Source organism: Bufo gargarizans, chromosome 3, assembly GCF_014858855.1.
Source record: "Bufo gargarizans isolate SCDJY-AF-19 chromosome 3, ASM1485885v1, whole genome shotgun sequence".
NCBI classification, from domain to species: domain Eukaryota; kingdom Metazoa; phylum Chordata; class Amphibia; order Anura; family Bufonidae; genus Bufo; species Bufo gargarizans.
The window spans coordinates 7,806,024-7,833,187 of record NC_058082.1 but is presented as its reverse complement, the minus strand read 5'-3'; the positions used below and the strand labels follow the sequence as shown (position 1 = coordinate 7,833,187).

General features: G+C 44.2%; 1 protein-coding gene across 4 annotated transcripts in view; it reads right to left on the bottom strand.

Moving 5' to 3' along the window:
- Nucleotides 1-27,164, bottom strand: part of LOC122931886 (cGMP-dependent 3',5'-cyclic phosphodiesterase-like) — a 310,101-nt gene that overhangs the window by 256,395 nt on the left and 26,542 nt on the right. Inside the window, exon 1 of one of the 4 annotated variants that reach the window (XM_044285945.1) lies at nucleotides 11,914-12,249. The exons of the other annotated variants lie outside the window; for them this stretch is intronic. Coding sequence (XP_044141880.1) covers nucleotides 11,914-11,946 — 33 coding nt within the window. The 5' untranslated portion in view covers nucleotides 11,947-12,249. Of the gene's footprint in view, nucleotides 1-11,913; nucleotides 12,250-27,164 lie in introns of those variants that run through there. 4 annotated transcript variants of the gene reach the window in all.

Sequence of the window (27,164 nt, the reverse complement as noted above, 5' to 3'; positions counted from 1 at the left end):
GCTGGCTTATGATAGTGTATCCCTGAATAGCATAGCTAGCGAGGCTCGCCTGGTGGATGTCCACATTAGGCACACCCCAGGCCACGGTGGTTTCACTTATTATAGACGTAGTCAGATTAGGTCCAGAATAGACAGGTTTTATTTAAAGGAGGAGACTACTTTTTCACCTTTAGAGGTGGTAGAGGTGGAATTCTCTGATCACTGTATGATTATGTTCTCTTTGAATGTTGCAGAATCCCCCCAAATGGGAAGAGGCTATTGGAAGCTAAATTCAGCCCTCCTGGAGTAAGGAGAGGTGAAACAATACTTTGAGGACTTCCTTCAGAGTCAGGTAGAGTTGCTGGATCTTTGTGACACTAAGTCTGAGTGGTGGGAGATATTCAAAGATCGGGTGGCAAAATTCTTCCGCCAGCTCTCGAGACTCGGGTCCCTGGACAAGTACCGCTTGTATCAGGGTCTGAGGAGGAAACTCGAACAACTGGTCTCGACTGGAGGTAGCCGAGAGGATATCTCCAGGGTGAAATCTTTGCTTAAGAGGTGCCAGTACGATAGGCACACATCTTTGGTTTTTGAGAGGGATTTCGGGAAGTACTGCTCGCCCGACCCTTACAGAAACTGTAAGATGTCAGTGAAAAGTAAGTTGGTGACGGGACTGGTCGATGGTACGGGATCTCTGGATAGGTCCAGATCAGGGATCTTGGAAATCGTCAAGTCCTTCTACTCGTGCCTCTTGAGGAAGAAGGATCTGAATCGGGACAGGATTTCGGCTTTCCTGGCTAAAACCATCCCTGAGTCAAGAGTTGACCGCTCTCTTGGCATTTTGATAGAAGAAATCAGAGAAGAGAAAGTCAGCCTGGCGATCGAAGTTCGCGATCGAAAACATCCGAGTTTTATAAGACCTTTACGGACTCTTTGGTTCCCCTCTTGACTAAGGTATTCAGTGAATGCCTTTCCTCGGGTGCTCTGCCGAAGTCAATGAGGAGGTCAGCTCTGATCCTTATATCAAAGGGTAAAGATCTAAGCCGTATTGAGAATCGGCGTCCCATAGCGCTTCTCAATACGGACAGAAAGATCCTGGCCAAGATACTGTTGAATCGGTTGGTGCAGTTTGCTCCCCGACTCCTTTCGGAGACCCAACATTGCTCAGTTCCAGGCCGAAGCACGTTTAGTGCTGTGCTCGGTGTCCGAGAGGCAGTGGAGCAGAGTAGGGCGGGTAACTGGAAGGGGTACATGCTGGCCTTAGATCAGGCAAAGGCTTTTGATCGGGTTAACCACGAGTACCTCTGGGCAGTCCTTCTGAAATATGGCCTGCCGGGGGGGTTTGTCGATTGGTTAAAGATCTTGTATGCAGGGGCAGAGAGTTTCCCGCTGGTGAACGGTTGGTCTGGCAGCCCTTTTGAGGTCGGGTCTGGAGTCCGCCAGGGTTGTCCATTGAGCCCGCTCTTATACGTGTTTGCGATTTATCCTTTTATTAGGAGGATTGATCGAGGACCGTTGGCGGGAGTCAGGATGAGTCTGGAGGAGCCAGAAGCCACTCTGAGGGTGGTGGCGTATGCCGATGATGTCACTGTTTACGTGTCCTCGGGAGGGGAGGCGGAATACGTGATGTCGGAGGTAGAACGCTACTCGGAAGTCTCCAGGTCCGTGATTAACCGGGATAAGTGTGAGAGTCTCTGGCTGGGAGGGGGTGAGCCATCTTTCGGTCTCCCGGACACCCTCCCAGAGCCCCAGTCGTCAGCCAAAGTCCTAGGCATTCAATTCGGCCATGGGGATTATCCCACCCAAAATTGGGACAGCAGGCTCACGATCGCCGCTCAGAAGGTTGACCAGTGGAAGGGTTGGTCTTTGACCCTCAGGGAAAGGGTGAACCTGATCAAGACTTACCTTCTCCCTTTGCTTATCTATTTGGCCAGTGTATGTGTCTTGCCAGAACCTCTCTGGACTCGGGTTTACAGTCTGTTATTTCAACTGTTATGGGGGAATAGGCTGAACCTAGTCAAGAGAGAGGTGACATACCATACGAGGAGATTAGGGGGGTTGGGTATGGTCAACCCAGTGGTGTTCCTTGTGAACACCTTTGTTAAGATCAACCTGGCAAACCTCTGGAAAGAGAGGGCTCCTCCGTGGGTAGTCTCTTGCAGGAGTTGGTTTCGGCCTTTCTTCCAGGAGTGGGAGACAGGAGGGCAAGTGAAGGATTTGCGTACACCTCACGGATATCTTCCGGCTTATGTCACCCCGATTCTGAAGGTGATCCGCCGGTGGGGTTTGGGAGTGAGGGAAATCAAGGCCCAGTCAAGGAGATCCCTTGACGAGAGGGTCTTGTTGACCCACTTCCAAAAGCCCCTGGCCCTTAAGGATTGCCCAAGCCGGGATCTAGACAAGGGGTTACAGTTGTTAAATTCGGCAAGGATCCCCTTGAAGTTTTGGGACTTGGCTTGGCGCTGCTTTCACGGGAAGCTGTATGTAAGGAGCAACTTGAGGTATAGGAACTCTGATGAAATGGGTTGTCCCCAGGAGGAGTGTGGCGACATACTGGAAAGTATGGAGCACTTCCTTCTTCAGTGTCCCTTTAATACAGAGGTATACAAACAGGTGGGCGCATCCATTGGCTGGCCTAGGCTAGTCAACCTCTCCTATGCGGAATGGGCTTATGGAGCATTTAAAAGTTTGGGAAGAAGGGACCCATGCACAGCTTTTATAGTTAGCATAGTGGTCAGGTACTTCACATGGAACGCACAGTGTTTAGTTTCAACCCAGCAGAAAGTCCTCCCTGTGGAAGAGGTGTGTAGGAACATTCTAGGTGACCTGGCGAAGGTTCGCTCTCTTGAGTGCGAGAAGGTGGGTACGGATGGGGTCTCTTACCTCTGGAGAGGCTTCACCTTTGATGTGCCTTAGCCTCAGTAGCACTTTTCCTGGTGTTGGGCTGAGGCTTTCACATTAGGTTTTTGTTTTGTATTTAGGATGAGTTTTTGAAGAAAGGTTTGCAAATGACTGAACTTGGGCCTTCGGGTGGATTTTAACCACTTCAGCCCCGCTAGCTGAAACCCCCTTCATGACCAGACCACTTTTTACACTTCTGCACTACACTACTTTCACCGTTTATCGCTCAGTCATGCAACTTACCACCCAAATGAATTTTACCTCCTTTTCTTCTCACTAATAGAGATTTCATTTGGTGGTATTTCATTGCTGCTGACATTTTTACTTTTTTTGTTATTAATCGAAATGTAACAATTTTTTTGCAAAAAAATGACATTTTTCACTTTCAGCTGTAAAATTTTGCAAAAAAAACGACATCCATATATAAATTTTTTGCAAAATTTATAGTTCTACATGTCTTTGATAAAAAAAAAATGTTTGGGCAAAAAAAAAATGGTTTGGGTAAAAGTTATAGCGTTTACAAACTATGGTACAAAAATGTGAATTTCCGCTTTTTGAAGCAGCTCTGACTTTCTGAGCACCTGTCATGTTTCCTGAGGTTCTACAATGCCCAGACAGTAGAAAACCCCCACAAATGACCCCATTTCGGAAAGTAGACACCCTAAGGTATTCGCTGATGGGCATAGTGAGTTCATAGAACTTTTTATTTTTTGTCACAAGTGAGCGGAAAATGATGATGATTTTTTATTTTTATTTTTTTCTTACAAAGTCTCATATTCCACTAACTTGCGACAAAAAATAAAAAAATTCTAGGAACTCGCCGTGCCCCTCACGGAATACCTTGGGGTGTCTTCTTTCCAAAATGGGGTCACTTGTGGCGTAGTTATACTGACCTGGCAATTTAGGGGCCCAAATGTGAGAGAAGTACCTTGCAATCAAAATGTGTAAAAAATGACCGGTGAAATCCAAAAGGTGCACTTTGGAATATGTGCCCCTTTGCCCACCTTGGCTGCAAAAAAGTGTGACACATCTGGTATTGCCGTACTCAGGAGAAGTTGGGGAATGTGTTTTGGGTGTCATTTTACATATACCCATGCTGGGTGAGAGAAATATCTTGGCAAAAGACAACTTTTCCAATTTTTTAATACAAAGTTGGCATTTGACCAAGATATTTTTCTCACCCAGCATGGGTATATGTAAAATGACACCCCAAAACACATTCCCCAACTTCTCCTGAGTACGGCGATACCACATGTGTGACACTTCTTTGCAGCCTAGATGCGCAAAGGGGCCCAAATTCCTTTTAGGAGGGCATTTTTAGACATTTGGATCCCAGACTTCTTCTCACACTTTCGGGCCCCTAAAAAGCCAGGGCAGTATAAATACCCCACATGTGACCCCACTTTGGAAAGAAGACACCCCAAGGTATCCAATGAGGGGCCTGGCGAGTTCATAGAAATTATTATTTTTTTTGCATTAGTTAGCGGATATTGATTTTTTTTTGTTTTTTTCTCACAAAGTCTCACTTTCCGCTAACTTAGGACAAAAATGTAAATCTTTCATGGACTCAATATGCCCCTCAGCGAATACCTTGGGGTGTCTTCTTTCCGAAATGGGGTCACATGTGGGGTATTTATACTGCCCTGGCTTTTTAGGGGCCCTAAAGCGTGAGAAGAAGTCTGGAATATAAATGTCTAAAAATGTTTACGCATTTGGATTCCGTGAGGGGTATGGTGCGTCCACGTGAGATTTTATTTTTTGACACAAGTTAGTGGAATATGAGACTTTGTAAGAAAAAACAAACAAAAAAATATATATATTTCCGCTAACTTGGGCCAAAAAAATGTCTGAATGGAGCCTTACAGGGGGGGGTGATCAATGACAGGGGGGTGATCAATGACAGGGGGGTGATCACCCATATAGACTCCCGGATCACCCCCCTGTCATTGATCACCCCCCTGTAAGGCTCCATTCAGACGTCCGTATGATTTTTACGGATCCATGGATACATGGATCGGATCCGCAAAACACATGCGGATGTCTGAATGGAGCCTTACAGGGGGGTTATCAATGACAGGGGGTGATCAGGGTGATCACCCCCCTGTCACTGATCACCCCCCCTGTAAGGCTCCATTCAGACGTCCGTATGATTTTTACGGATCCATGGATACATGGATCGGATCCGCAAAACACATGCGGACGTCTGAATGGAGCCTTACAGGGGGGTTATCAATGACAGGGGGTGATCAGGGTGATCACCCCCCTGTCACTGATCACCCCCCCTGTACGGCTCCATTCAGACGTCCGTATGATTTTTACGGATCCATGGATACATGGATCGGATCCGCAAAACACATGCGGACGTCTGAATGGACCCTTACAGGGGGGTGATCAATGACAGGGGGGTGATCAGGGAGTGTATATGGGTGATCACCCGCCTGTCATTGATCACCCCCCTGTAAGGCTCCATTCAGACGTCCGCATGAGTTTTGCGGATCCGATCCATGTATCCATGGATCCGTAAAAATCATGCGGACGTCTGAATGGAGCCTTACAGGGGGGTGATCAATGACAGGGGGTGATCAGGGAGTGTATATGGGTGATCACCCGCCTGTCATTGATCACCCCCCTGTAAGGCTCCATTCAGACGTCCGCATGTGTTTTGCGGATCCGATCCATGTATCCATGTATCCGTAAAAATCATACGGACGTCTGAATGGAGCCTTACAGGGGGGTGATCAATGACAGGGGGGTGATCAATGACAGGGGGTGATCAGGGAGTGTATATGGGTGATCACCCGCCTGTCATTGATCACCCCCCTGTAAGGCTCCATTCAGACGTCCGCATGTGTTTTGCGGATCCGATCCATGTATCCGTGGATCCGTAAAAATCATACGGACGTCTGAACGGAGCCTGACAGGGGGGTGATCAATGACAGGGGGGTGATCAATGACAGGGGGGTGATCAATGACAGGGGGGTGATCAGGGAGTTTATATGGGGGATCATGGGTGATCAGGGGTTCATAAAGGGTTAATAAGTGACGGGGGGGGGTGTAGTGTAGTGTGGTGTTTGGTGCGACTTTACTGACCTACCTGTGTCCTCTGGTGGTCGATCCTAACAAAAGGGACCACCAGAGGACCAGGTAGCAGGTATATTAGACGCTGTTATCAAAACAGCGTCTAATATACCTGTTAGGGGTTAAAAAAATCAGATTTCCCGCCTGCCAGCGAGCGATCGCCGCTGGCAGGCTGGAGATCCACTCGCTTACCTTCCGTTCCTGTGAGCGCGCGCGCCTGTGTGCGCGCGTTCACAGGAAATCCCGGCCCTCGCGAGATGACGCGTATATGCGTCGTCGTGCGCAGGGCTGCCGCCTCCGGACCGCACATCTGCGTTAGGTGGTCCGGAGGCGGTTAATATTGGTTTGTATAGATAGATATGGTTGTTATAAGATGTATATATTGTATGATAGGGTAAGTGGGGTGTAGTTAGGTTGGGTGGGATAGGGTGGGGGGGGGTTCATATTTATTTATTTATTTATTTATTTTTCGTGTGGGGAGGCCTGCATCCAGCCCTGGACTATGCGGACATAGGAGGACATGAGGTGAGGGGCTGGGTGTGGGTGGTGGAGGAAGGGCTGGCCTCATGGAGGGACAAGAGGCGGAGGTTGGCCCTGGGTGAAGGTGATGGGATAGATAGATTGGTAGGGTTAGTATAGGTTTGTGTTTGTTTTTCTCATATATGTGTGTGTATATAAAAAAATAATAATAATAAATAAAAAAATATAATATGTATATAAAAAAAATAATGTTATTATTTATTGTGACAAGTTGTCATTTATTTCTGTTAGAAATAATTTGTATAAATTTGTATATAGTCGGGGTTCAGCCGGATCGGATGTTTACGTTAGGCTAGGTTTTATTTTCTCTTTTTAGTAGGTATGAATGAGATAGTCTGCGTGGAGCTGGGCCAGTAGGGTAAGTGTATATACTTGTTTTATATATTGTTTGGAAATTTTATGGCAAAGTTTTTGTATTTTTGTATAAAATTAAAAAGAGTTCCTCAGTATCTGCTCTTATTCTGTATATATACACACTGCACAGTACCACTTCTCCTGTCCTGTATACTGGGTGTAATCCTCAGTATCTGCTCTTATTCTGTATATATATATACACTGCACAGTACCACTTCTCCTGTCCTGTATACTGGGTGTAATCCTCAGTATCTGCTCTTATTCTGTATATATATATACACTGCACAGTACCACTTCTCCTCTCCTGTATACTGGGTGTAATCCTCAGTATCTGCTCTTATTCTGTATATATATATACACTGCACAGTACCACTTCTCCTGTCCTGTATACCGGGTGTAATCCTCAGTATCTGCTCTTATTCTGTATATATACACTGCACAGTACCACTTCTCCTGTCCTATGTTCTGTGTGTAATACTCAGTATCTGCTGGTGTCATTACCAGGCTGATGATTCATACTGCAGTAGTTTATTATCGCAGTCGATGGTACCTGTCATAAACGTAAGCAGTAAACAATGACGAGCTCCCAGGTGACTTTCCTCCCTAACTACACTTCTAGACTCCTGCGATTACGTCCTGCGATGCTCTGATCTCTTCTGGCAGCTCCTCCGTTAGGTGGAATACTGCTGTACACAATGATCTATGGCAGGGCTGGCAAACCTGCGGCTCTCCAGCTGTTGTTAAACTACAACTCCCACCATGCCCTGCTGTGGGCGGATAGCTGTAGGCAGACTGGGCATGCTGGGAGTTGTAGTTCTGCAGCCGCTGGAGAGCCGCAGATTGGCCATACAGGTCAGTGAGTATGAAGAAAGAATCAACAGTAGCAGATTAGATAGATAGATAGATAGATATGAGATGGACAGATAGATACATAGATATGAGATGGACAGATAGATAGATAGAGGATGGTTAGAGATTAGATAGATATTTAGTCTCAGCTGTTCCCCTGTGACCCGTAGATTAGATTTGCGCGCTCCTCGCCCTCTTTTCCTTCTCCTGACATTCGTTGCCCTTTGAAGTGCAGACAATTCGGATTCTTACACAATGGTTGTGATTTTCCCCTCATTGTTTAGTGGAGACGAGGAGATTCCCTGTGGGGCGATTGTCAGCCTCCCGGTCCACTGATAGGCGTGGCCTCATGCTTGGTGGCTGCTCTGATGACATCACGGCTAGCTGTTAGACCAGGAGGCGCTGTGACATTGCTGACGTCAGGGTGCCATAGTGCCAACGGGCATTTCATACATACAGAGAAGAAAGCAGCAGGCTCTGCCTGGAGAACACAGGCCTGTGCCAGAAGTGTTATCATAGGGACGCTGGACCCCAACTGAAGCCGAGCTCAGCGACCATTTCTCCATGAAAGCGCAGGGAGGGCCCCTGGGAGAACTCCAACCTTCTGCAGACTGGGGCAGTGAGTGTTGTCATGGGGCCACGTTTTTCTCTCAAATGCTGTATCTGAAGCCTGTGATATCTCAGCAGAGACCTGGACATGTAACGATTGTCTACTGGATACAATTGTAACAAACCCTTTAGAGGTGTTTATAAAAGTCCCTATTCACTGCCAGCAAGCAAAGATCTTGAAAAAACTTAAGAATGGAAACACAAAGCATATTACAAAGTTGCTGAACTTATCTGAACAAACCCTTGTAGATGACTGAGAGCTGCAGTGGGGGGCTTAGGGGCCCGTCAGCAAATGGGGCCACACCGTAGAATGTATAGCAATCCAGAACTTTCTGTTTCATGTCCTGACATGTGAGCTCATTAAGGGATGAAATGAAGGGTCGGCAGTGACAGTGGAGCGGACTCTGCACTTCCTAAGATATTTAGGCTGCTGACAGGACGTCTTGTAGGATTCCCCCCCCCCCCCCCGCCCGGTCAGGAGTGCAGCGCTTCCGGTGCTCTAGGATTTGCTGAACATCTTGGTGCGTCACTACAAGATGGACAGTGGGGGGAGCCAGTGTGCCTGGGGGGTGTGGGGGGGATTTATATTTGTAATAAAGTAATAAAGTTATCTCTCCATGTACTGACTTCCTGCTGAGCTGTTGATTCTACACAGGAGCCAATCTGACCAAGCAGAGCTGCAGTGTAAAGCAAAAGGCAAGAACACACCAGGGTACTGAAGCATCTAATGAGATAAGAGATAGATGCCAGACTACCCGAGGGTCAAGGCAGCTGAGCTGGAGTCACTGATCATAGTTATTAGAGCAGTGAGGCAGTGTAAAGCATTGGGTAGGCACAAATCATTAGAGACAGGATTTGGATGTGAGACTACCATATGCTCCAATGCAGTTAGATTCCAGTCACTGATCATATGCGAGCCAAGCTGTAGTATAAAGCATGGTGGAGGGATGGAGCAGCAGCCTGAGTCTCTGTAGAGCCAGGAGGGGGCTTTCAGACTACCCCCAGACTCCAGAATACCAGGTTATTATACATATGAACTCCTCATTGGCGGAGGGCTAAGGAAGAATTACATTTTTCCTTGCCTTTGTGCCCCCCCGAAAAGCATGTTGTCATTTCTACACATGGCGCCTGTATTGTAAAATAATGACGATAGAACTGACCTTAAACGCGTGGCACTGTTTTGACATTTATTCTACTTTTGCCCATGGGTGACCCCTCCATGAGGTCAGTACGGTGGGGGGCCCAGTCCTGGGGAGAATAAAGGGCCCTGTGTCTGCGGATGTAAATTCTGTCAGGTCCCTGTAAGTCTGGATCGGGGGTAACATTCGGGTGTCAGAACTGGGATTTGTCTGCGAGTCTCCCACTCCTGGGAAGGTAAATACAGGCGAGAACAGGGGGGTCATGTGACTGAAGCACCTGGATACAATGTATCCACCCCTCGGTTCCCACAGCAACCTACAGTGTAACTTTTACCAATGCAGCTGAAGCTACACTGTGATTGGTTGTAATCTTTCTGTTATTATTAAGTGGCTGCATGATGTCTTATACTCTAGTCACATCCAGAGCTGCCTTCTTTTCAGCAGGGCTCCAAGTTTCAAAGGAATCCTGCTGCGTTGCATAATGGGCTTGGTAGCCGATTTCTACATCAGACTAATGTGCAATAAACAATCCTATGAGGAAACCGCAAATGTTCAATTTCCCTGCAGCTCCCCCACAGGACAAATGAAGCATTACACAACTCTCATTGAAATCAATGGACCAGTCATGTAAAGCATGGACATGTTGGGTCCTCCAACAAGAGCAAGGCTCTTTGTGCTACTTTACTCAACCTCAAGTGGGTTTTGATGGGGGGGGGGACCTCCACAGGCACAGAATAAAGTGAAACCAGTGATCCAGATAAGGCAACTGGTCTTCTCATAGAGGTGGTCTTTGGCGCTGTTTCACTTGCATTCGAAAACAGGTTGGCAAAAATCTCATCAACAGAATGTTTTTTTGGTTCTGAGATATGGCTGTCAGGCCGATTATCAGTCACAAGCCGTAGTGTTGGGTTTTGACTATTGAGTTTTTGGGTCGACTTTCTGAGGTGGGAGTTTTGCAATGGATTTTTGGGGTCTTCAGCTCTGGTCCTTGACTTGTCAGGTTTCAGGATTTGTTTTGAGGTTTGGGCTTCTGGTTGAGTTTGAGTCCTTAATGGTCATTTCAGGTTAGGGTATTAGGGTAAGTTTTAGGTTTTGAGGTGTGACTTTCTGATTGAGTGGTGGGTTTCAGGTTGGGTTTTGGGCCATTTTCAGATTAGGGTTTTAAGTTGGTGGTTTTAAGGTAAGTTTTGGGTCTTAAAGTATAAATTTAAGGTTGGTTTTGGGTCTTAAGATGTCTTCTTTAAGGTGAATCTGGCTGTCAGGTTTGCTCGATGCATGCTGCAGCCTGCTTGTGGCAAGGCCTCTCCTCTTCTGCCCGTAGGGTGTGCAGGTGCCCCCTTCCTGTTCTTTAAGGGACAGCATGCCCACACCAATGGCTGGCAACTTAAGGCACATTCCCCTGTGAAAGGGTGCCTGAACAATAGGTTCCCTTCCTTGCTGTAGCCCGTTGTCTGTCCATGTACCAACCTCTACTGTATTCTAACCCACTGATGTCTGACCTGGCCTGACCCTGACGTCCATATTGATCCTATGCCGCCTGCCCTGACAACAGACTGGTTTCAGGTTGAGTTTGGGTCTTGAGGTGTCGGTTTCAGGCTGATTTATCAAGCCTTGAGGTGCATAGTTGAAAGTCATGTGTGGACAATCATAGAGGAGCAGTAGGAGTTAGGAGAGAGATATCATTTTTATGACTATTATACTCAACGTCTGATCGTCCAGGACTCGCCCTGAGCTGACTTATGGAGCTAGGAACGATCAGAGAAGTGTAGAACAGCAGCAAAACCACCATATCCTTATTACATATGCATTACACAATGTGACCGATATCTCTGTAATATCCGTCCACAACACAAGCTAAGGTCACAACCAGCCGTTTACTTAGGACAAAAACGTACGTGCTGAGTTCTGGGTCGTCCGACATCTACCGATCTTTGTCCTGTTATTCACATCTCAAGATCGTCTTGAAGGACCTAAACAAGTAACAGACCTCCTATATCAGTCCTGATAGATGGCCGCCGCAGTTCTGAAGGTCCCAAGCACCAGGTTTGGTGTCTGCTGTGTCATTAGTAGCCAGTGATGGATCCTCTTTAATGTCCATTATTTGCTATCCAATAAAAACATAACATTTTCCAAACCGATAAAAAAACAACAACCAAAAACCCTTCAAGGACCACTCTGTCACACAGTGTCCTACAGTATGTTATCTGCGACTCCAACTCCAGAGCAGATCCGGGTGGAACACATAAATCCAAAGATCCGATATACCAACGAAAGGAAACAAAAGTCTAAAACTGCAACACAACACAAAGTAGAAGAAGACAACCGCAACATTGTATCGTAAACTGTCCCAGTGCGTTCTACAGTCCTGGGAAGATATTCCAAGAAAACGGCTTGGGGTGAGCACCAACGGTGACCCCTACATCTTCCTCCCACCCTGGGGTCTCACCACAAAAAACAAAGTTACCTGAATGTCTATGGAGGCTCCACAGCCCATCATCGTCGTCTGCCGGCAGCTGCTGTCACAGACGTGTCGAGTCCATGAGAGACTGGATATGACAGGAGAGCAGGGAGAGGAAATGAAGGTGAAGCTCTGGCTGAGCACACAGACTTCCTATGAAGTTGTGTACAGGAAAGAGGCGGGTGACATGTAGGGTCCCATCTGCGTGTGCTCCGAGCAGAGCCTCCTTCTCCTTAGAGGGACGCTACATTGAACCTGACCTACATTGTCACACTGGAGCTGTGGTGTGGGGACAATGCAAAGACTATCCATACCGAGACATCTCCACGAGACGCGTCTTACACAACAGGTAAGGAAACGTTCCATTGGCGACCACTATAAAATCTAAGCACTCTCTATGTATCCCGTCTTCCTCTCCAAAATACACAGCAGGTGGGATGATAGGGCAGAGTATTTATGGTGCGGCCACTAGGGGCGCTGTTGTCTACAGGTAATATATACTAACTGATTGCATGTTTCACTTGGTGGTCACCTAGACGGGAAAACAAGTGGTTGCTAGGCGACCTGAAGTCCCAGATTGTGAAGAATTTCCTAGGGACGCATGCTCAGCAAAGTTCTGTAATGCTGACTATGCTATGTGCATCCAGCTACTGCAGGAGAACAAGGATTTCAAGTGCACCTCGTCAATCTGTATCTCCAAATCTGACATTAAATATGGTGGTACAGTCACAGTGTCTACACCTGCAGAGTAAAAGGCTAGCTGAGAGTTGTAGTACTCCACTGGCACGCTATGACCTAGCCTATAATGAAACACTTGTCACCACTCCTCTAAATGCACGCAGCAGCTGTCACACACACATATATATATAAAGCAGAGGGGATTCACATTCCTCCCGAACCAGCTTAACGGATTCCTAAAGTAACAGCAGCGCCGAGATCTTCAGCTCCAGACTGATCAGGACACAATACTAAACATCCCATCCCAAAATGCAGAAAGAAAGCCTCAGAATAGAAATAGGAGGATTAGAAAGAAGGAAAGTGTTTGTTATAATGATGCATTTATGTTCTTTTTTTTAACCCCAGAAGAATCTAAGCGCCTTTGTGTCCCCCCAAACCATGTAATGTAAGTGGCTGAGGGGGGAAAAATTATTGGTTTAATCACATGAATGCTAAATAAAGTTAGATATTTCTGCTCAAGTACTTACATTTCTATATAGTAACTACAGAAAAAGTGTATAAAACTACATCCTACAGAATGTACAAGAATATAACTAATATAATACTGCTCCTATGTACAAGAATATAAATACTATAATACCGCCCCTATGTACAAGAATATAACTACTATAATACTGCTCCTATATACAAGACTATAACTACTATAATACTGCCCCTATGTACAAGAATATAACTACTATAATACTGCCTCCTATGTACAAGAATATAACTACTATAATACCGCCCCTATGTACAAGAATATAACTACTATAATACTGCCTCCTATGTACAAGAATATAACTACTATAATACAGCTCCTATGTACAAGAATATAACTACTATAATACTGCTCCTATGTACAAGAATATAACTACTATAATACTGCTCCTATGTACACGAATATAACTACTATAATACTGCTCCTATGTACAAGAATATAACTACTATAATACTGCCTCCTATGTACAAGAATATAACTACTATAATACTGCCTCCTATGTACAAGAATATAACTACTATAATACTGCCTCCTATATACAAGAATATAACTACTATAATACTGCCTCCTATGTACAAGAATATAACTACCATAATACTGCTCCTCTGTACAAGAATATAACTACTATAATACTGCTCCTCTGTACAAGAATATAACTACTATAATACTGCTCCTATGTACAAGAATATAACTGCTATAATACTGCTCCTATGTACAAGAATATAAATACTATAATACCTCCCCTATGTACAAGAATATAACTACTATAATACCGCCCCTATGTACAAGAATATAACTACTATAATACTGCCTCCTATGTACAAGAATATAACTACTATAATACAGCTCCTATGTACAAGAATATAACTACTATAATACTGCTCCTATGTACAAGAATATAACTACTATAATACTGCTCCTATGTACAAGAATATAACTACTATAATACTGCCCCTATGTACAAGAATATAACTACTATAATACCGCCCCTATGTACAAGACTATAACTACTATAATACTGCTCCTATGTACAAGAATATAACTACTATAATACTGCCTCCTATGTACAAGAATATAACTACTATAATACTGCTCCTATGTACAAGAATATAACTACTATAATACTGCCTCCTATGTACAAGAATATAACTACTATAATACTGCCCCTATGTACAAGAATATAACTACTATAATACTGCTCCTATGTACAAGAATATAACTACTATAATACTGCCCCTATGTACAAGAATATAACTACTATAATACTGCTCCTATATACAAGAATCTAACTACTATAATACTGCTCCTATGTACAAGAATATAACTACTATAATACTGCTTCTATGTACAAGAATATAACTACTATAATACTGCCTCCTATGTACAAGAATATAACTACTATAATACTGCTCCTATGTACAAGAATATAACTACTATAATACTGCCTCCTATGTACAAGAATATAACTACTATAATTCTGCCTCCTATGTACAAGAATATAACTACTATAATACTGCTCCTATGTACAAGTATAATGTACAAAATGGCCAGTACTATACCAGACATAGAGCGTCACAGTCCATACTCTCCAGTACTTGATTCCAGCAATGTAGTGTTCTGCTTGGCCCATGAAAGCAGTGCTCCCCGAGGGAAAAAAAAAACTGTCTCGGCTTCAACACTGATAAATCCAGAATATAATTCCTCTGCACTCGTCAATAATAACTGTCCTGTATTTCAACATGTTAAAACATGTACAAAAAACAGTAGACAAGGGCCTACGTGTTTCAGATGAAGCGTATTATCCTTAGTCATGGCATGAACTTAGTTACTAAACACCAGGTTAAAATATCAGGTGAGTGCTGTGTCACTTCCTGTTGTGGTACACTAAAAACAACCAATCTACTGAAAATACAAATTAACTCTGTACGGTACTATATATATATACAAAATGTAAAGAATCATAATGATTGTCTTGTACTATAATATAGATACATAAATTAAATACCAATAAATGTACTGCACTACTGTACCAGCATAGCATCAATAAAAATACATAGCATCCATATAACTTGCATATAACTACTATAATACTGCCTCCTATGTACAAGAATATAACTATTATAGTACTGCTCCTATGTACAAGAATATAACTGCTATAATACTGCTCCTATGTACAAGAATATAACTGCTATAATACTGCCTCCTATGTACAAGAATATAACTACTATAATACTGCTCCTATGTACAAGAATATAACTACTATAATACTGCTCCTATGTACAAGAATATAACTACTATAATACTGCTCCTATGTACAAGAATATAACTACTATAATACTGCTTCTATGTACAGGAATATAACTACTATAATACTCCTCCTATGTACAAGAATATAACTACTATAATACTGCCCCTATGTACAAGAATATAACTGCTATAATACTGCCTCCTATGTACAAGAATATAACTACTATAATACTGCTCCTATATACAAGAATATAACTACTATAATACTGCTCCTATGTACAAGAATATAACTACTATAATACTGCTCCTATGTACAATAATATAACTACTATAATACTGCTCCTATGTACAAGAATATAACTACTATAATACTGCCCCTATGTACAAGGATATAACTACTATAATACCGCTCCTATGTACAAGAATATAACTACTATAATACTGCTCCTATGTACAAGTATATAACTACTATAATACTGCCCCCTATGTACAAGAATATAACTGCTATAATACTGCCTCCTATGTACAAGAATATAACTACTATAATACTGCTCCTATGTACAAGAATATAACTACTATAATACTGCTCCTATGTACAAGAATATAACTACTATAATACTGTCTCCTATGTACAAGAATATAACTACTATAATACTGCTCCTATGTACAAGAATATAACTACTATAATACTGCTCCTATGTACAAGAATATAACTACTATAATACTGCTCCTATGTACAAGAATATAACTACTATAATACTGTCTCCTATGTACAAGTATATAACTACTATAATACTGCTCCTATGTACAAGAATATAACTACTATAATACTGCCTCCTATGTACAAGAATATAACTACTATAATACTGCTCCTATGTACAGGAATATAACTCCTATAATACTGCCTCCTATGTACAAGAATATAACTACTATAATACTGCCTCCTATGTACAAGAATATAACTACTATAATACTGCCTCCTATGTACAAGAATATAACTACTATAATACTGCTCCTATGTACAAGAATATATCCACTATAATACTGCCTCCTATGTACAAGAATATATCCACTATAATACTGCCCCTATGTACAAGAATATAACTACTATAATACTGCCTCCTATGTACAAGAATATAACTACTATAATACTGCTTCTACTGTATGTACAAGAATATAACTACTATAATACTGCTCCTATGTACAAGAATATAACTACTATAATACTGCTCCTATGTACAAGAATGTAACTACTATAATACTGCTCCTATGTATTATAATGTAGATGTGAGCAGAGTGGTATCATTTTCATATGATAGGCGGAGGGGTGAGTGTAGTAAATTATATTTATATAATGGTATACGGTATATCAGTACATAGTAAAATCGAGATATGAAAATGATTTTCTTTTGGTTTTTGCTCTTCTTCCCGGATAACGCTCTTTTGTAAACTCCAACATCTCATGAATCTTAGCTGGGATTTGGCGCTACGCTCTCCGGCTCTATTTTCTCGCAGCCGCAGTATAAATGGTTAATTCCTCAGACTGTATTATATGTGTTCTATCATCAGGGTATGGCGGTACAATCACATATAACTGGATTTACTGGAAATGATAAAATATAGAAGCAGGTGACGTGTCTGCTGGCCTGTGCACTGGATTATCATCTGAGCTCGTAGTGTAAGACCAGAACCTAGACACCTCATCATCATACAATCAGATCTGTACAATCCAATTGGCAGGCTTCACACAAGTAATGGAAGTTGCAGGATGTAGGTAAGGTACTATGCTGGGATTTGGTTCACTGTAAAGGGTGATGAAACGACTCGCTGCTGTCAGGTATGGACGTGCGGGGCGAGGAGAAGACGGTCGCTGCTGCTCCCTGGCAGTATGACATCAGAACTGGAAGCATGGCGCTAATTAGAGTAAGTAATTACGCTACCTTAGGGAAGCAGCCACTAATATGGACGAGTGGAAGTTAATGAGATGGAACTAATTAGTGATAACTCACTAGTGGAAAATGCTGTAGAGTTCAATGCACTTAGCCCGATCTACTCAATGAGACCCTTCTGTGGGACCATTCATCTCATTCAAGGTCCTCATTCGTATCTAGACACATTCATCTCATTCCTGGTTCCTCTGATTATCTAGACACAGCCATCCAGTTTCTCATCCTCACTCATCACTAGATTCATTCATAGTCCTCAACTTTATTAGACAGAATTCCCCTTATTCCTGATCCTTCTCTTTCACTAGACTCTCTCATTCATGGTCCTCAATCTTAACCAGACTGACTCATCTCATTTCTGGTCCTCAATCTTCTCCTGACTGATGCATGTCATTTGTAATAATCAACCTTCATCACATTCATTCACTTCCTTCCTGGTCTTCGTCTTTTACTGGACTCTCTAATTCATGGTCCTCAGCCTTCACTAGAATTATTCATTTTGGTTCTAGTACTCATCATTCATTAGTTATTTTTGTCACTATTGATTCTCACTCTTCACTAGATTAATTCATATCATTCTTATCTTTATTCTTGGTTCTCATCATTCATTGGACTCTCTCATTCCAGGTCCTCAATATACATTTGCTTCATTCAGGTCATTCATCTCATTTGCAGTGACCATCATTTACTACACTCAAAAATTCATTCATCTTATTATGGATCCTCATCCTTCCCTGGACTCTCTCATTCCTTGTTCCTTATCCTATCATTCACAGGCTGATGAATCTTATGCCTGGCCTTCATCCTTCACTAGATTCATTCTAGTCATTCCAAATCCTCAACCCTCTTTAGACTCATTCATTTTATTCCTGGTCCTCATCCTTCACCAGTCTGATGCATCTCGCTCCTTGTCTTCATCTTCTCTAGACACATTCATTTTATTCCTGGTCCTCATCCTTCACCAGACTGATTCATCTCATCCCTAGTTATTATTCTTCACCAGTCTGATGCATCTCACTCCTTGTCTTCATCTTCCCTAGACTCATTCATTTCATTCCTGTTCCTCATCCTTCACCGGACTGATTTATCTCATCCCTTGTTCTTATTCTTCACCAGTCTGATACATCTCACTCCTTGTCTTCATCTTCACTAGACTCATTCATTTCATTCCTGGTCCTTAACCAGACTGATTCATCTCATCCCTAGTTCTTATTCTTCACCAGTCTGATGCATCTCACTCCTTGTCTTCATCTTCTCTAGACACATTCATTTCATTCCTCATCCTCATCCTTCACCAGACTGATTCATCTCCTCCCTCGTTCTTATTCTTCACCAGTCTGATACATCTCGCTCCTTGTCTTCATCTTCACTAGACTCATTCATTTCATTCCTGGTCCTCATCCTTCACCAGACTGATTCATCTCATCCCTAGTTCTTATTCTTCACCAGTCTGATGCATCTCGCTCCTTGTCTTCATCTTCCCTAGACTCATTCATTTCATTCCTGTTCCTCATCCTTCACCGGACTGATTTATCTCATCCCTTGTTCTTATTCTTCACCAGTCTGATACATCTCACTCCTTGTCTTCATCTTCCCTAGACTCATTCATTTCATTCCTGTTCCTCATCCTTCACCGGACTGATTTATCTCATCCCTTGTTCTTATTCTTCACCAGTCTGATGCATCTCACTCCTTGTCTTCATCTTCTCTAGACACATTCATTTCATTCCTCATCCTCATCCTTCACCAGACTGATTCATCTCCTCCCTCGTTCTTATTCTTCACCAGTCTGATACATCTCGCTCCTTGTCTTCATCTTCACTAGACTCATTCATTTCATTCCTGGTCCTCATCCTTCACCAGACTGATTCATCTCATCCCTAGTTCTTATTCTTCACCAGTCTGATGCATCTCGCTCCTTGTCTTCATCTTCACTAGACTCATTCATTTCATTCCTGGTCCTCATCCTTCACCAGACTGATTCATCTCATCCCTAGTTCTTATTCTTCACCAGTCTGATGCATCTCACTCCTTGTCTTCATCTTCACTAGACTCATTCATTTAATTCCTGGTCCTTCACCAGACTGATTCATCTCATCCGTAGTTCTTATTCTTCACCAGACTGATTCATCTCCTCTCTAGTCCTTATTCTACACGAGTCTGATGCATCTCGCTCCTTGTTTTCATCTTCACTAGACTCATTCATCTCATTCCTGGTCCTATATTTTTTAACTAGACTCTGTAATCTCTTATGTTTTTTAGAATTATTACCAAGGTTCCTAGTGCTCCTCAATCTTCACCAAATTCATTCATCTCACTCCTAGTCCTCAACCTTTACTAGACTCATTCTTAGGGTTCCTGGTCCTTATGCCTCCTTTGAGAACCTCAGCCATGTTTTCATCCGTACTGTACACTGGGAATATTCTGCATGTTCTAGGATTCCTTTCTTTCTTTAGAGGAGTAAACCTGTTAGCCATTATCCCTTTTTCTCCATAATTCCTATTTTCTATGACAGTTTAGCTTCTCCTCATTACACATTTTGAGGACTATTACCAATCATGCCTACAACCATTGTCAAGAAAGAGCAGCCCCAAATCCTCAATTTTGGACAGACAGCAAAAGAGGTGCATTCAGTCCATCTTCATGAAGATTAATGGGACCACAGGATAAAGCCAAGTGAGGTGAATTAGTCGTTTAAGAGACTCTCATTCATTTCTATGGAGAAGGTCAGCTCATGTTCATTGTGGTCTCTGACCAAGAATGAGATTTTGGTGCCACTCGTTCTTAGTAATGGTGTGGATCACAAAAAGTCAGACCCCAAAAATGTCCTTCAATGAATCTTTTCATGGTGACAACCAACCACTCAGAGGTTGTCAAAGCCACATCATTGTAATATAAGAACTGAGTGCTAAAAGGTTCTCCACAAGATAGTCAGAAACAGTTCTCCTAAGGTTTTTTTGTCTAATTTGGCAGGAGAACAGCGGGTAATAAATCATGAGTAATCTCTTCCCAGGTCAGGGGCATAGAGAGAACACAGTTTGTCCAGGAATATCATTGCCCCAGAAATGGCTAACGAGACAATCGTCCGATGCTGGACATTGTGGGACCTCATGGATGAGCGATGACTCTGTCAAGGTAATTGCATTTCCCAGGGATTGTTTGCTGCACGGAGTCAAAAATCATACGCAGACAAGTCAGACCTCAAACCAATCGATATCTTACACTGGGTAATATAATTAAAGGGGTTGTCCATGTCCCAGCTCTTGACCCACAGAGCCATAACCGAGTGGCAGGAAGAAGATAAGTGGACTTCACCTTACGGGTCCTGCTGGGGGTTTAAAAAGAAAGAAAGAGTGAACAAGGCCTTGAATCCTTCGGTGCTGAGAAGCTTTCCATCTGCCATAGTCCAGGACTGCTGGACCCCGGACCCCTGTACAAGAAGTGATTCCCTTCAGACACGTTTGTTTCCATGACGGGATGTCTCTGGTGAGCTGCTGCTCTGAGGTCAGTGCTGGGGACATCTGGCCGGGCCATTGGGTCAGTACTGTCCCCCATCATGGAGCAGCATCTATGGCTCACGAACGTTGTAGACATGCCGGCGGTGATGTGACCCCAAAATCCTATACCTAATGTCACTTTACATACATGAAAAGGGGGGATCTACAGATCTCTCAGTTGCAGGCACTAACATGTTTTATACTCTGCTCACATCCAGAGCTGCATTCATTATTCTACTGTTACATCATGTTTATACTCCAGTCACATCCAGAGCTGCCTTCACTGATATACTGTTATATCATGCCTTATACTCCAGTCACATCTAGAGCTGCATTCACTTATCTACTGTTACATTATGTTTTATACTCCAGTCACATCCAGAGCTGCATTCACTAATCTACTGTTACATCATGTCTTATACTCCAGTCACATCCAGAGCTGCATTCACTAATCTACTGTTACATTATGTTTTATACTCCAGTCACATCCAGAGCTGCATTCACTAATCTACTGTTACATCATGTCTTATACTCCAGTCACATCCAGAGCTGCATTCACTAATCTACTGTTACAACATGTCTTATACTCCAGTCACATCCAGAGCTTCATTCACTAATCTACAGTTAAATCATGTTTTATACTCCAGTCACGTCCAGAGCTGCATTCACTAATCTACTGTTACATCATGTTTTATACTCCAGTCACGTCCAGAGCTGCATTCGCTAATCTAATGTTACATGTCTTATACTCCAGTCACATCCAGAGCTGCATTCACTAATCTACTGTTACATCATATTTTATACTCTAGTCACATCCAGAGCTGCATTCACAATTCTGGTTTACTAGAGCAGAGAGGACTGCAGGGGCTCCTATAGCATCTACTTTTTTCCAGCTCAGCAGTTATCAAAGGGACGTCCAAAATTCAGAAGAAAAAAAAAAAACATCTCTGCTTCCTTCCAAAGTGCTACCCTTGTCCCTGTGTTTGCAGCTCTGCTTTACCAAAGGAATGATTCCATTCACTGACAGCAAACAAGGTTATAAAGGGGGCTTCTGGCTTTAAAGAAATAAAATGCAATTTCTGTACAGCAAAATGTTCTCCAGCCATTCTCACAAATCTGTGCTCAGCTGAGGGTCTGTTACACTTGCATCCAGTCTAGACAATGCTCTGTCATGTAAACCCATCAGCAGCCGCTCTCTGATAGTTTGTTACAGTGTATCAGTCTGTTTAGCTCTCAGAGCATTGTCTACACTGGATACAATTGTATCTGCAGCTGAGGGCAGGGTTCTCATTCATTGGCAGCAAGCAGGGATCTTGAAAATGGTGAGGAATTGAAACACGAAGTCTACGAGGAGAGTTGAGGGTTGAGAACGTTCCCGTCCATTAGTAATGTCTCAGAAGGCCGGGGTCAGGACGTGGCGCGGGGTTCATTTGTGATGCAGACCTGGGGCAAAGTGATTAAATCGGCGGCAGCGGCGGCGGAGCAGGAAAGTGTCCTCGCTCCATAAACCGCCAATTAACTGGGAATATGAATTAATCTACCGCCGCTCCTTTCTCTGCCCCCGGGAAGTCAGGGGATTTGTCCGCGCACTCACTTATGAGAGTGCCCCCCGCTGACGGAGATGGCAGGAGATAACCCGAGACAGCGACCCCCTTCTGCATCCACATGCCACACACTGCAAGGGCCCTTCACTGCATCACTCCCGGGGCCACACTGGATTCAGACGGTTACTGGGAAAGCTGTGGGACACTGTCACGTGTCCAGACTGAGACTGCCAACAGAAAGTAATAGAGGCGCTGTCATATAGCAGTCAGATTCTCGCTGGCACTCTCATATAGCGGTCAGATTCTTGGTAGCGCTCTCATATAGCGGTCAGATTCTTGGTAGCGCTCTCATATAGTGGTCAGATTCTCGCTGGCGCTCTCATATAGCGGTCAGATTCTTGATGGTGCTCTTATATAGCGGTCAGATTCTTGATAGCGCTCTCATATAGCAATTAGATTCTCGCCAGCACTCTCATATAGCGGTCAGATTCTTAGTAGCGCTCTCATATAGTGCTCAGATTCTTGGTAGCGCTCTCATATAGCGGTCAGATTCTCGCTGGCGCTCTCATATAGCGGTCAGATTCTTGATGGTGCTCTTATAAAGCGGTCAGATTCTTTACAGCGCTCTCATATAGCAATTAGATTCTCGCCAGCGCTCTCATATAGCGGTCAGATTCTCCTTGGCGCTCTCATATAGCGGTCAGATTCTTAGTAGCGCTCTCATATAGTGCTCAGATTCTTGGTAGCGCTCTCATATAGCGGTCAGATTCTCCTTGGCGCTCTCATATAGCGGTCAGATTCTCCTTGGCACTCTCATATAGCGGTCAGATTCTTGATGGCGCTCTCATATAGCGGTCAGATTCTTGGTAGCGCTCTCATATAGCGGTCAGATTCTTGGTAGCGCTCTCATATAGCGGTCAGATTCTTGGTAGCGCTCTCATATAGCGGTCAGATTCTTGGTAGCGCTCTCATATAGCGGTCAGATTCTTGGTAGCGCTCTCATATAGCGGTCAGATTCTTGGCAGCGCTCTCATATAGCGGTCAGATTCTTGGCAGCGCTCTCATATAGCGGTCAGATTCTTGGTAGCGCTCTCATATAGCGGTCAGATTCTTGGTAGCGCTCTCATATAGCGGTCAGATTCTTGGCAGCGCTCTCATATAGCGGTCAGATTCTTGGTAGCGCTCTCATATAGCGGTCAGATTCTTGGTAGCGCTCTCATATAGCGGTCAGATTCTTGGTAGCGCTCTCATATAGCGGTCAGATTCTTGGTAGCGCTCTCATATAGCGGTCAGATTCTTGGTAGCGCTCTCATATAGCAGTCAGATTCTTGGTAGCGCTCTCATATAGCGGTCAGATTCTTGGTAGCGCTCTCATATAGCGGTCAGATTCTTGGTAGCGCTCTCATATAGCGGTCAGATTCTTGGTAGCGCTCTCATATAGCGGTCAGATTCTTGGTAGCGCTCTCATATAGCGGTCAGATTCTTGGCAGCGCTCTCATATAGCGGTCAGATTCTTGGTAGCGCTCTCATATAGCGGTCAGATTCTTGGTAGCGCTCTCATATAGCGGTCAGATTCTTGGCAACGCTCTCATATAGCGGTCAGATTCTTGGCAGCGCTCTCATATAGCGGTCAGATTCTTGGTAGCGCTCTCATATAGCGGTCAGATTCTTGGTAGCGCTCTCATATAGCGGACAGATTCTTGGTAGCGCTCTCATATAGCGGTCAGATTCTTGGTAGCGCTCTCATATAGCGGTCAGATTCTTGGTAGCGCTCTCATATAGCGGTCAGATTCTTGGCAGCGCTCTCATATAGCGGTCAGATTCTTGGTAGCGCTCTCATATAGCGGTCAGATTCTTGGTAGCGCTCTCATATAGCAGTCAGATTCTTGGTAGCGCTCTCATATAGCGGTCAGATTCTTGGTAGCGCTCTCATATAGCGGTCAGATTCTTGGTAGCGCTCTCATATAGCGGTCAGATTCTTGGTAGCGCTCTCATATAGCGGTCAGATTCTTGGCAGCGCTCTCATATAGCGGTCAGATTCTTGGCAGCGCTCTCATATAGCGGTCAGATTCTTGGTAGCGCTCTCATATAGCGGTCAGATTCTTGGTAGCGCTCTCATATAGCGGTCAGATTCTTGGTAGCGCTCTCATATAGCGGTCAGATTCTTGGTAGCGCTCTCATATAGCGGTCAGATTCTTGGTAGCGCTCTCATATAGCGGTCAGATTCTTGGTAGCGCTCTCATATAGCGGTCAGATTCTTGGTAGCGCTCTCATATAGGGGTCAGATTCTTGGTAGCGCTCTCATATAGCGGTCAGATTCTTGGTAGCGCTCTCATATAGCGGTCAGATTCTTGGTAGCGCTCTCATATAGCGGTCAGATTCTTGGTAGCGCTCTCATATAGCGGTCAGATTCTTGGCAGCGCTCTCATATAGCGGTCAGATTCTTGGTAGCGCTCTCATATAGCGGTCAGATTCTTGGTAGCGCTCTCATATAGCGGTCAGATTCTTGGTAGCGCTCTCATATAGCGGTCAGATTCTTGGTAGCGCTCTCATATAGCGGTCAGATTCTTGGTAGCGCTCTCATATAGCGGTCAGATTCTTGGTAGCGCTCTCATATAGCGGTCAGATTCTTGGTAGCGCTCTCATATAGCGGTCAGATTCTTGGTAGCGCTCTCATATAGCGGTCAGATTCTTGGTAGCGCTCTCATATAGCGGTCAGATTCTTGGTAGCGCTCTCATATAGCGGTCAGATTCTTGGCAGCGCTCTCATATAGCGGTCAGATTCTTGGTAGCGCTCTCATATAGCGGTCAGATTCTTGGTAGCGCTCTCATATAGCGGTCAGATTCTTGGTAGCGCTCTCATATAGCGGTCAGATTCTTGGTAGCGCTCTCATATAGCGGTCAGATTCTTGGTAGCGCTCTCATATAGCGGTCAGATTCTTGGCAGCGCTCTCATATAGCGGTCAGATTCTTGGCAGCGCTCTCATATAGCGGTCAGATTCTTGGTAGCGCTCTCATATAGCGGTCAGATTCTTGGTAGCGCTCTCATATAGCGGTCAGATTCTTGGCAGCGCTCTCATATAGCGGTCAGATTCTTGGCAGCGCTCTCACATAGCGGTCAGATTCTTGGTAACGCTCTGATATAGCGGTCAGATTCTTGGTAGCGCTCTCATATAGCGGTCAGATTCTTGGTAGCGCTCTCATATAGCGGTCAGATTCTTGGTAGCGCTCTCATATAGCGGTCAGATTCTTGGTAGCGCTCTCATATAGCGGTCAGATTCTTGGTAGCGCTCTCATATAGCAGTCAGATTCTCCTTGGCGCTCTCATATAGCGGTCAGATTCTCGCCAGCACTCTCATATAGCGGTCTGATTCTTGGTAGCACTCTCATATAGCGGTCAGATTCTTGGTAGCGCTCTCATATAGCGGTCAGATTCTTGGTAGCGCTCTCATATAGCAGTCAGATTCTCCTTGGCGCTCTCATATAGCGGTCAGATTCTCGCCAGCACTCTCATATAGCGGTCTGATTCTTGGTAGCACTCTCATATAGCGGTCAGATTCTTGGTAGCGCTCTCATATAGCGGTCAGATTCTTGGTAGCGCTCTCATATAGCAGTCAGATTCTCCTTGGCGCTCTCATATAGCGGTCAGATTCTCGCCAGCACTCTCATATAGCGGTCTGATTCTTGGTAGCACTCTCATATAGCGGTCAGATTCTTGGTAGCGCTCTCATATAGCGGTCAGATTCTTGGTAGCGCTCTCATATAGCGGTCAGATTCTTGGTAGCGCTCTCATATAGCGGTCAGATTCTTGGTAGCGCTCTCATATAGCAGTCAGATTCTCCTTGGCGCTCTCATATAGCGGTCAGATTCTCGCCAGCACTCTCATATAGCGGTCTGATTCTTGGTAGCACTCTCATATAGCGGTCAGATTCTTGGTAGCGCTCTCATATAGCGGTCAGATTCTTGGTAGCGCTCTCATATAGCGGTCAGATTCTTGGTAGCGCTCTCATATAGTGGTCAGATTCTTGGTAGCGCTCTCATATAGGGGTCAGATTCTTGGTAGCGCTCTCATATAGCGGTCAGATTCTTGGTAGCGCTCTCATATAGCGGTCAGATTCTCCTTGGCGCTCTCATATAGCGGTCAGATTCTCGCCAGCACTCTCATATAGCGGTCTGATTCTTGGTAGCACTCTCATATAGCGGTCAGATTCTTGGTAGCGCTCTCATATAGCGGTCAGATTCTTGGTAGCGCTCTCATATAGCGGTCAGATTCTTGGTAGCGCTCTCATATAGCGGTCAGATTCTCGCCAGCACTCTCATATAGCGGTCTGATTCTTGGTAGCGCTCTCATATAGCGGTCAGATTCTTGGTAGCGCTCTCATATAGCGGTCAGATTCTTGGCAGCGCTCTCATATAGCGGTCAGATTCTTGGTAGCGCTCTCATATAGCGGTCAGATTCTTGGTAGCGCTCTCATATAGCGGTCAGATTCTTGGTAGCGCTCTCATATAATGCAGTGAAAAATTCATAAAACCCTGATGAAAGAAACATGGGGCTGAGGACGAGACATGAAATATGCAGCCGCTGCGACCCGGGCACCGACCCCGGGGCGACGTGAGGATAACCATTAGCACAGTTTTCATGTTATCTGTTTCTGGGAAAGCTGGGTGACAACTGGTACGGCCTTCAATGCAGCATGTAAAAGCTATAGCGGCTCCCACCCAGCTTTCCCGAGCACGGAGATCTCTCATCTACCCTAGAGTGGGGGAGCAGAGGCAGTGACTCCGGGACTGATACTTACAGGGGGTT